Below are 12,397 nucleotides of genomic sequence, written 5' to 3'. Positions count from 1 at the left end.
AAGATCTCTCAAACGCCGACATTTTTTTGGTCTTTATTCTTTATTACTTTTGTGCAATTATTATTTTTTTATTGTAAATTTTTTCATTTAACATCTTATGTTGATGGTCATTCATGTTCCGGTGTTTTATATTATATTCGATGATTCGTCTGCAAATCCAATCCATTTTAATTAAAATGTATTTCGCTTCTATTCTGCAATTGATGATAGATAAGCTGGCATTTAATAATAATTAACTGAAACATGTGATCATGTTGTAAAATTCTGGTTCATAAAAATGTTTGCGTGTTTCCAATCAACATTTTTAATTGATGCAAATATCCAATGATGATCGAAATAAAGTGTCAGCCTTTCAAAGTGCAAACAATGATAACACTATTCGTGTTTCACTGTTTCGTTTTTCAATGATTTAACATATTAAAGGAGCTATTGTCATATTAGAACCAGCTTTAATTTACAAAATTGATAGTTATTTAAATGAGCGGCAATTTTACGTTGATGATGCATATATAGCATTTACAGTAGCCAAAATTGAAACGGTACTTAAACAAGCCATACATTACGCTTAGACTTTGATTAATCATCTATAACAATCACTTCTATTGTATAGACATTTTAAAATTTGCTAAGTATACACCCAAAATATTTTGCTTGGCCATTGTTGGCAGCATTTATTATCTCTCTATGTAGAATTTGTATACACATAAACCACAATATCAAACACAACCCAGAGAATGAAAGTGCTAATAATCATTTATCAGTGAAACTTTACCTATACCATATTTTGGTATTGATATAACGCTTTCCATGTCATTGCAATTTTGGACAAGTGTTCAATTCTTCGATGATTGTCGATATGACATATCAGTCTCTGGATAATTCTGAAATAAGAAGCATGTACAATGGACATCAAAAATATGTAATAAGATTTTTTTTTCTCGTCTTGAAAAACTATTCTGTCATTCTTAACCTGATTTTTTTTCTCTTACTTAACAATATGTTTGAAGTTACCGAACCGGTCACTCCCAATGATTTGAGACTTCATCGTAGCCATTCAAAGTGCGAATTCGTATTCGTATCAAAGTAAGAAGTCTGGAATATCTTGTTGTTTTGATTTCAATTCGATTAAATCACAAAGAGTTTGTTTAAATAATTAAAAGCAATATACGTGGACAGGACGTGGACGCCAAATTGGACAACAAATATAACCAAAGTATTGAGGCTAGCATTGAATTATGAATCACGTTCATGGGCTATTTTAAAAAAAAACAATTGCACAATTAGAACATGGGCTAAAAAGAAAGAAAGAAATAAACAATAATAATAGTCAACATAATGGAATGAACAGTTTTGCGAAAATTTGTGGCATAACTGTTTTTGCAATTTGTACCAAATGGCAACTCTTTGGTAGCAAGCACACAAAAAGAATTCGCGAATATGAAAAGCGGCTCAATCAATTTTCGTTTTGGATGTTGAGTAAATACAAAAAGGTAAAAATATTAAAATTGAAAGATGAATTTCTTTGCTTGTACATATAAGAACACAAAATGATATATAATTACATGACAAAGATCTAAAAAAAACTGAATTGCCCATTTGATTGTTAACTAGAGTACCGCTGTTTTGTTAAAGCACAAAGAATAAATAAAGTGATTCATACAAAAATTGAAACATGTTTGCTAACACTTTCGAATCACTTTTTTGCCAAACCACTTCACTTTCCATTTTGGTATTTTGGTGATGCTAACCATTGCAACATCAAACAATCAAGAAGAACGTGGAAGACAGAAACGAAGAGACGAACTGAAGAATAGAATTAAATGTTATAATACGTTAATTTAGAAGAGACAGCAAATGAAGTAGCTTTATATGTAATTACTGTTTGCTTTCTACCGTTAAAATAGAAAATCCACCAAGTGCGTCGTTATATTTGCAGAAATTCACATACAATGCAGTGATTGTTTCGCGATTTCAAGAGACAAAAAATTACGGCGAATTCTTCATACTTTTACAATTTACTTTGGCAATCAATTCCGCAGGAGTAAACAAATGCGATTTTTAACGCTAAAATAAGTGGTGACCCAATTTAACAGCCTAATTTTTGTTTTTCTCAATGTTTCAGTTTCGTTGATGACAATTTAAAGTACCTATTTATTATTTGTGAATCATATGTCGATTTGTTTTTTGCGCGCTTATTCGTTGTTTTGCAACTATCACTTAATCCACTTTCGATTATTATTTGTTCATCATTGATTTGAATTATTGAAAGTAAAATGATGACTAACTAAGATGTAGAACCTGTCTATTTCAATTCAGAGAAAGAAATTAATGATTAAATTGATGAAAAGAAAGGGAATTAAGGAAAAAAATGTCAACTAAACTACATGTTTAATTCGACGGACAGGAAATGAAATTAAAAGTCAAGTTGATTTGAAAGCAAACATACGCAATTCAATCGCGAACTATGATATAGGTATAGTGCCAATTCAACATTGGCTATTGACAAAACAATTTATATGATGATTCGAGAGATTTTATAGAAATACATTACTCGCTTGAACTTAATTGATTAAGGAAACTCGATTATGAAAAGTTTCGTTCTTCTTCTTACAGTAAAGACTTTGGTCCTTTTATCTCATTTTGATCGAAACATATCTTTCTACAGTGTTCTTTAAATTGTAACGGATCGTTTGAACGAAGCTTTTTCGTTTCACTCACACAGTAATATCTCCAAAGTATGAATATTGTCTACTTCCAGGCACTTTTAAATCGTTTCTCAAACATTTATGAACTTCTTTTCTTTTACGCTTTCGCAGCAGGTTTTATTGCAATACAAATTACTCCAGGGCCGATTTTTTTAAAAGCACTGCACCTCACAACTCAAAAGTTTGACTCTCTCAAAGCATTGCGAGTCAATCAATATTTTTATTGTATCTATCCCCGCTTGAAAAGCACGAAGGAAAATAGAAGCGTCAAAAATTAAATATTTCATATGTTTAGAGAAACGACTCGAATTGGTGCCTACTATTATCGATATTTTAAGTTTTTCACGTCTTTTAAATCATAAGTTGAAAATAATCATTTGTGGTTGATTTCACATTAAGAAAATAATGTTTTTATTTTCTTTTTAAATTGCACGAAAATGATAAAATGTTATGTTGATCCAAAAAAAATCGTAAACAAAAAAGACTGATGAAACGAGAGATATGGTTGTTCGTCGTGTCGAAACATGTAAATTTTTGTTAAAGTGCCATTAAAATAAACAAAAAATATTCCAATAAGTAAATATTAAAGTAATAGTATTATTCGTTAAAGTATGTTAGCATCCGAACGTATTATATCGTTGAAAGTTTCAACTTGAAACTGAAGACGCAAAAGAAAGTATACTAAAAAAAAAATTATTTGAAACACCATGATTTGTAATATTCAATGTGATCATCGTGTGAAAAGAGGTGTAATGGTTAACACGTCTATAATATATTCATTTTGGTTTTTTTTTCTTATTCTTCCATCAGCAATATAATTCCCATTTATCAATGCCGTTGAATTACCCAAAACCCATTGAAACTATTATGAATTCTATAGAATTCGAAAATGATATTCTTGTATTTGAATTTAAACCGAGCTTCAAAATTCCAAGTACTTTTTCTTACTTGTTCATAACACATTCGAAATGGTTTAAAAATAAATATTAAGAACGACATCATTTGACTAGTGCGTAGTATTTGAGATATAAGTAAACAAAAATAATACATCTTTGTAAACTATTGAATTGAATCATAAATACAAAACTCCGATGGTAACCATCAGTTTGAACGTGTCTTTTGAAAAGGTAACTGGTTTTAGGCACAGAGAGAACATTCATTTCCAAACCTATAATTCTATTAAATTTGAGCGAAAGCTAAATTTTTATTTAAAAAAAAATGTTTGGTGGAGTTTTTTCTGCACTTTCACTAGCGATATTAATTCTTGTATTAGTTGTCGAGTGTTGGAAGGTGTATTTAAATAAAACAAAACTAAAAAACTTTTATCACGTTAAAGGATGGCCAGGTTAGAATCATTTCCATTTATTTGTGATTTTCGTATTAATTTCAATTTTTTTTGTGAATTTTGTATTTTTTTTCAAATCTGCTTTAAACAGTGATCGGTACAGCATTTAATCTTATTGGAAAAAACAATGAACAAATTTTCGAATCGTTTAAAACAAATGAATTATCCTATACGTGGGTTGGCCCCATGCGATTATTTCATGTTGATCGACCGGAGGATTTTCAAGCGATTTTAACATCAAACAAATGTTTGAAAAAAGCATTTCCGTACGATTTTTTAAACAATCGCACCGGTTTATTAACGGCACATCCAAGTATTTGGAAAGATCATCGTCGTACATTGAATGTAACGCTTGGTTCAAAAATGGTTCACAGTTTCATGCCAATTTTTAACGAAAAATTCAACAAAATGTGTAATTTATTGGAGCGAAAATTAAATAGCAATATTGACATACATTGTGCTTTCTTCAATGTATCAATGGATTTGGTTCTATCTACATCGTTTGGTCTAAATTGGTCCAAATTGTCAATGCAAAATGGCCGTGGCGATGAAATTCACAATTTAATCATCGAAATTATGGAAGACGTTCAGAATCGTATTCAAAAGGTAATGTATGAATCGTACTCAAAAGGTAATGTATGAATCGTATTAAATCATACGTTTTTTTTTACACAAAAGTGTTGGCAATGGAATCCCATCTATAAATTTACGCAAAATTATGAAACGGATGTGGAAAAATTTCGTAAATTTTATCAATTCAGTCGAAGCACATTGGAAATTAAGCGAATGGATTTGGCTGAAAAGTTGGAACATGGTGAAAATGAATTGGACGAGGCAAAAGAGAAAAATTGTCAAAATTTTCTACAAAAGTGTTTACAATTGGAATTTGAACAAAAATGGACCATGGAAGAAGTTTATGAAGAAATGGATACGATGCTTATTGCAAGCGTTGATACGTCGGCAACAGTGTTGTCTGGGACAATAATAATGCTGGCAATACACCAAGAATATCAAGAGCGCGTTGTTGACGAAATGCGAGAAATATTTGAAAGTGTTGATGAACCGGTCACAAATGACCATCTGAAACGAATGAGTTTTTCGGAATTGGTTATAAAAGAAGCGTTGAGATACTTTCCCATTGCCCCGTTTATAGGACGAGAATGTACCGCTGATTTTCCAATTAATGGTGGCATCATACCGAAAGGTTCACAAGGTACTGAGACTCAATGATATGTACAAAAAAAATGATGATTTAAATTTAATACACAACATTTCTTTTAAGTTTTCTTGGACGTACTTCGAATGAACAAAAATCCAAAATACTATGGTGAAAATGTCAATGAATTTTATCCCGAGAGATTTTTACCCGAAAATTGTGCAAATTGGCATCCGTATTTATCGGTGCCATTTTCAGCCGGACCGCGCAACTGTATGTTAAATAAATTAGTTGAAGATTTCATTTTTGATTATGAATGTTCCTTTCAATTCTGCAGGCATTGGAAATCGTTATGCGTGGACGATGATGAAAATAGCTTTATCACACATCCTAAGACGTTTCAAATTAACTACTGATCTTCGAATGCAAGATGTAGTTATAAAACCATATCTTCTTTTGAAAATTGGCAATAAAAATGCCATTCGTATTGAACGACGTGAATGGAAACGAGAAAGCCAAATTATATAAATGATTGATGTACAAGAACTTTTCAATTTAATAAAGGAAAATAAATTTATTATCAGATATTTCGTAATTATGAAAGTAATGTTAATACATTTTGAATAAAATAAAAAAAAACTAATCAAATATACATGTACCTAATCTATTAAGCTATAAAACATTATGAGTTCTTAGACAACTTCACGCTCTATGTTCATGGCATGGTATATAATTTGTTTACTTGAGTAATTGCTTCCCACTCCTTACCGCATTAGTACTACGGCGATCTAATAGGGTGTAGCAGACAGCAAAAATGGATGTTGTAATAATAATAAAGCCACCGTTTTACGTAATATTTAAAAAAAAACAGTTTGAATTCTGGTTTTATTTTTAATTCTATAAAAATGTAATGAAAACATTTCGACTTATTATTTTTTGCATTATATCAATACGTATACTTGATTATATTTGTATTTCTGTTTTTTATTAACACAACACATGGTTAAAAATAAGTCAAATATCTTGATATTAAAAATATGTGAGTAACACCTTTCGGACCGCACAGACTAATTTCTTTTTTTTTGGTATAAAATAAATGATTGGCATTCGAAACAGCTATTGAAATAAAATGCAGTTGTTTTCGATTTGTGCCGTATTGAAGATTTACGTAATAAATTTCCATGCAAATTTACATTTTTTTGTTGTTATTAAACATCAAACCGAGCTAGAACCTGTACTGAGGTCATTCTCCCCTGAAATCATAATTCAACTATTGACCCAAAAGGAGGCTTGCATATTTTCACATTTTTATTTCTTTGGATATATTTAAATAATCGAATTAGAATTGATTTGTACGGTCATTATAATAATTAGATCAAATGTAAAACCGTATTTGGGCCATAATATGTTGATAATTTCATACACAAGAATGATTTCTTGAATGAAGATTGAATGAATATGCAAGAGAGTTTGGCATTTTATTTAATGAATAATCTTGAAGAAAATAAAACGCAAGAGTTCAATTCATATCAATAAAAATAGATTGTTTTTATTGTTATTTGGATTCGTCTTAAACAATTGATGACTATTTCTGTGATTTATTTCGAAACATAAAATTTTAAATAAAATTCCACAATTTACTAGACGAATCTAAATCGGACCGGCTCAACGTCTAGACAGTGTGACAGTGGTGAATGAGAAAAATATCAATTCTAAGGTAATTTTGCATGCTGATTCCGAATTTCGGGGTTTCAGGTAAAAAAATCACACCTTGGGGGTTTTTGACCCCCGACTCCCTTAAGAGGTGAGGGGACTTGGGGGGCAGGGGTCCAAAAAAATTTCTCTCGTTCATTCTGAACAACTTTGTAGTACATTATTTTTTGATCCGATGAACTTTTGAAAAATTGGGGGCACCCCCATCCCCCATCCCCCTGGGGAAAAATTCAAAGTTCTGCTCACTATAGAAATTTTCTATTTTTTACCCCTAACATACCCTCCAAAAGGTTTTTCAAAATTCCCATCCCCCTGGAAAACCCGATTATATGCGCCACCCTGTATATGCAATATGTTCGCGTGTCAACAAATATTATATCCAAAAAACAATGTATGAACAATATGAATACTCTTCAAATGATGTTTCGACATTTATGAGTTCCAATTAATGTACGTGTTTTACCTAGGGGGGAGACACAAACGATTAAACCATGATTCCAATATAAAAACACTAATCCTACTATTCCACCAATCCGTCATTTCATTGTCAAATGTGATGTCACATTTCGCCGCTATTCACTTTGTTGAAAACTTATTTATCGATACTGGAGTATGACATTTTGTTATTGATAATTAAAATTATTTTTTTCATCAATAAAATTTTGAGAAAGAGTATCTATTGTTTTTTAAATTTGTAATCGACTTTTGAACTAAAAAATATTTCAAAAAAGAACAAATTACTATCTCAAAACAAGTTCAATGCTTCTATCAAATTCTGTACTATCGATTACAAAAACTTTGAATTAACCCATTTTCGCTATTCCATACACGGGATTAGTGAATCCATGTGAATCCAGCTACTGAATTCTCTATTCCACTTTAATTTCTCGAATTTTTACACTAAAAAGTCTAATCCTATTCCACGTGTCTACCCCCTAGTGTTTTACAATGAAATGCTTTAGAATATGGCTCAAGTTATTTTTGAGTAACAAAAAATTAAACACAGAAAAATTGCATCACAAAGAATGAAACTATGTAAAACCAGCAGTGAAGATAGCCTTGTGAAGAGTCAAAATGCGAATTCTTCTGATCAGCGCCATCCTACATGAAGTCGGCGAACTCAATATACATTGAATCGCAAAAGGGAAAAAAGACAACAACAATAACATGGTCACATAGATCTGTAGACGAGTGAGATACGTATAACAGTGGAATGAAAGAATGAAGAGAGCATATATCTATGCATTCACTGACGTACAACTGTGTGTAGCCGTGGCATTATTTCGTTTAAATGCTACCGAACTAAATGAAGTTCACCAAATAATGGCGCTGATCAGTAAGATTCGCATAAAAAAGTCCCCAAACTCATACATGTGTCACCCGCTTAATATACCCGTTGTACAGATTTACATTTTGCAGTGACACATTACAATGCGCCATCTAGAGTATGGTAGAGTAAAGAGTGTTCACAACAACTGCAGTGAGTTGGGTCCTAAGTGAAGCAATGGTCTAGGCCCTGCCGAACAGCAAGGGCGACTGTGCCGAACAGATGGAACCCCGGCAGTCTAGTAGCATCCCAACTCAAACGGGCGTCTTGCAATAGGTAAATTAACCTGAGCAACGAGAAACTATGGATATTACTGAAAAGTAGACCTAGTATGCTCCCCGTCCAAATCCAATAATCCAACACATTACAATTGTAACGAAGCATTACAGTAACGTCATTACAATTGTAACGTTAGATTCTAGTATTACCAGTAATAGCTATTGCTATTCTTATAACATTACTGGCAATGCTTCGTACAATAATAATGTGTTACTCAACGCTGCCGCTAATGTCAGAAATCTAACATTAATAATAAGACTTTTCAATACAACTTTAAGTCGGAAATATATTTACAATAGACGGCGTCTGTGTCTGCTCTAAGCTCATTATTGAAATTTCTCATGAACCCAATCAATTTCAATGCTGACCTTAGAGCAGACATAAACTCCATCTATTGTAAATATATTTTCAACTTAAAGTTGTGTTGAAAAGTCTCAATATTAATGTTAGATTTTTAACAATACGGATAACACATTGTTATTGTAACAAGACATTACCGGTATTAGCTATTGAAATTGTAATGTTAGATTTTAGCATTACATTAATAGCTATTATAATTTTATTAACTATTACAGACATTTATGTTAATGTAATGGTTAGTAACATTAAAATTTCAATGCTGGTAAATCTGTAACCCGTTGTACCTCACAAGAATATGGAAATCCATGTGGTAACTTTTTCGTATCAATTCATAGTTATTTTTTTCTTAGGTTTGATTCTTTAAATTAAAAATATTTGTCTCCTGTTTTTTATCACACATTCAATTGTTACTTTCAATACACGTAAATGCAATGGCCTTTAATTCTATGTTCTTTGTTAAATAATGAAGAATACAAGTTAGATTCCAGAAAGAAATTGATTTTATTTCTCAATCTAGAATAAATAATTGAATAGAATAGATACACTGTTTTCAATTGAATAAAAAGTCACTTTAAACAAATAAGTATCAATTTTATAAACAAATTTAAAACAAAAATTGAATCATATAGCTTAGTTGAAGAACTGAGATGAAATGCACATCCGAAGCTTCCTACAATAATTTAAAGAAATGAAACAGCCCAGCAGAACATTTCAATGAGAAATTTTTGTTACAAAATTACAGCCCCGTGCGTCAATGAAGAAAATATCTTTATTCTTGTAATATAGTATTCGGGGCTTTTTTACCTATAGCAACAGTGGCCAATACCAGGGGCGTACACATAGATGAAACTCAACCAAAATGAGTTCAATGCGCTATATTTGTTTAATTTAAAGCATTTTAAAGTGTTGCATCACATCTTGAATCCTATGCAAGTGCGTCGTGTGGCCGTGGTAGCCATCAGAACGTTTGTATTGCATAAATAATATGCAAAACAATATACGCCATTTCATATGTGCGGTTCATTTAATTTATTTTCAAAAAAAAAACCAATTTAAGGCAAATAGAAGCAGATCATATCATTGCAATCAAGAATAATCTGTTTGAAGGTATATTTACGAAATATTTTTAACCCAATCGGCGGTATTTTGATTGCAATAGCACTCGTATTTTTCGTGCGTCAACCAATTTCAGCAACATATCGCACGTGCAAGAGGAAGAGAATTTTTTACATCTGTTTCAATATGCCACTGATAATGTTTTACAGGTGGCCTATGCCCTATGCAGACTTGGGATATGTTTTTTACAATTTCAAATGTAAGATTTGATTTAAATAACAATCACACTTTGTTGCTTTAATTTGGAGACAGGAAGCCGTGTGAGGAATTTAATTAACTATAAACACATCGATAGCAGTGTTTCGATTTGCTTTTCAATCATAATAGGTATTATTTCTCTTCAGGTCTTGGTCTCATATCATATGGTGCCATGGTATAATTTGAAATGTAAACATAAATCATATGTGTAAGTAATCTGTTCAAATACAAACCAATGATTTAATAAAATCGGAAACAAATTGGAAGAACATTTGGAATCTGTAGACATATATCTTTCACGCACAATCATATCAATTTTATTGTCAATCTTAATTTCTTGCTGTTCATCAATCTTGGTGGATTCGTATGCAGAAACGTATAAATTAATTGATTTTTTTAAAAGAGAAAGTGACGTGTGATGATGTCTGCATCATTATGTCATATTGAATACTAAATTAAAATATAAAATACTACTTGTTGTTCTTTTTTTGCTAATCCACAAAAGATAGTTATGATCTCCAATCCTAGAGAAAGAATCACTCGGATTCATCGGCTCCACAAAAAACATCTTTCTCATTTTCTACAGTGGTACCCGAGTATTTATGAGCATATTATTTAAATTTTTTAATAACTTTTACAGTGCATTTCATAGTTAACTCAGTTATACCATATTTAATTAAAACTACAATCAAAATAAATTCTCCTTTTTTGAAAAGATCTTTCAATTATCATATTTCTATTGTGAAACCAAGAATGAAACCATGAAGACGTAAAGTATTTTGTAATATCTGTGATATCAATAAAAAGGAACATCTGTTAAAAATTTATCCAAAATTAAAAAAATATATATACGCAAAATAATTGCACATTTTCTATGCATTAAGAAGCAGAATTTCAACTTTATTCTGGATTTGATTGACGCACGTATAGAATGTATATCTCGTAATTAAAAATTCATTAAATGCAACCCCATCGAAATTTCTTCAGATTTGACGCAGAAAAAATCTTGCAACAGAAATTGCGATTCAATTTCTCTTATTTTCGGAGCGATTTTCACCGATAAAATATGTATATAAATGAGGATTTGTACGCTTAAACTTCATCATAGTCAAAAATGAAGCTGATGTTGATACTTTTAATTGGAATAATTACAATTCAGGTTTTTATTAATTTTGAGTTAAGACTTAAAGATAGAATTTCAATAATATCTTTAAACGATTAAACCATTGATTTTATTTCATGAAATTTTAATGTTTTAAAGATTATTTTTGGCTCCAACACTTGCGGAGGGAACTTACCATGTTGTTCATTTCCGTCCAAAGGCAAGTTTAACTTTTTGTATGGTTTGATAGAAAAATACATGTGTTTTATTCGTGTCAGTAATTGCTTCAAAACGCTGCAAGATATAATTTTACAATACAAAAATGACAACTGTTAATTTTAAATTGGCAGAGTCATGTAAATAATGATATATTTGTAATTTAGGACCAGATATATGCAGCGATACATATGGAAGTGGAGGTATGAAAAGTTTCTCATTTAAGTGCACGAGTAGCATGTAACTAGTTCACCCTAACTGTCGCATTACAGAAACACTGTCAATACAAATAAAAATGCTTTCTCTCAAGAGCACCATCAAAGTACAGGGGTGAAGTGTTGCAAAATTCCATATCAAAAAAATAAATAAATTGGCATCACAACATTTTCTTCATTCCTTTGTAACAATATTCATACAGGCGCTCTTGAGAAAAAACATGCGAAAATATTATATCTGTAATACAGATTCTATATAATAGAGTCTTCTAAATGAAATATACAATATTATGTAAAAAAACTAAAAAAAATATATTTATGCTAGAATTTTGATTTTTATATATTTTTGGTACGATAGATGAGTGCCAAGAAGAAGGATATTCAAATTTCAACGAAGAGACAGAAACAAGTATAAGTTTAAAAGATTCATACATATTTAATTATGTAAACAAGATATTCTTTATCATTTTTGATAGGTTGGAGTACACAACAAGTAATAACCCAATCTGGTAATCAAAATGTCCAGGAAGGTAATACAGGTAAGGAATCGACATGAAATACCCATGTATATTGTTTAATATTATTTATAAAAACCAACTATAAAATAGGCTCATGTGCACAAGATATCAACCAATCTGGTAATCGGAACGTCCAGGAAGGTAATA

The 12,397-nt window shown here is 30.9% G+C and overlaps 1 protein-coding gene and 1 long non-coding RNA gene across 2 annotated transcripts in view; both read left to right on the top strand.

Moving 5' to 3' along the window:
• Positions 1–3,831: 3,831 nt before the first annotated feature.
• Positions 3,832–5,786, top strand: LOC116345516 (cytochrome P450 4V2-like). The gene is made up of 5 exons (XM_031774950.1): positions 3,832–4,050; positions 4,142–4,656; positions 4,729–5,263; positions 5,333–5,479; positions 5,544–5,786. Exons 1-5 carry the CDS (start codon positions 3,924–3,926, stop codon positions 5,732–5,734), a joined length of 1,515 nt encoding a protein of 504 aa, XP_031630810.1. The 5' UTR covers positions 3,832–3,923; the 3' UTR covers positions 5,735–5,786.
• A 6,435-nt stretch (positions 5,787–12,221) lies between these two features.
• The window catches only part of LOC116345532, a 522-nt gene continuing 346 nt past the window's right edge, over positions 12,222–12,397 (top strand). Inside the window, exon 1 of the long non-coding RNA XR_004201511.1 lies at positions 12,222–12,271. This is a non-coding gene — a long non-coding RNA (uncharacterized LOC116345532). The remainder of the gene's footprint in view (positions 12,272–12,397) is intronic.

The sequence above is a fragment of the Contarinia nasturtii genome, unplaced genomic scaffold, assembly GCF_009176525.2.
Source record: "Contarinia nasturtii isolate CC-2019 unplaced genomic scaffold, AAFC_CNas_1.1 Cnas_scaffold_1305, whole genome shotgun sequence".
NCBI lineage: Eukaryota > Metazoa > Arthropoda > Insecta > Diptera > Cecidomyiidae > Contarinia > Contarinia nasturtii.
The sequence above is the reverse complement of the archived record's forward strand: the minus strand, read 5'-3'. Positions and strand labels throughout refer to the sequence as shown.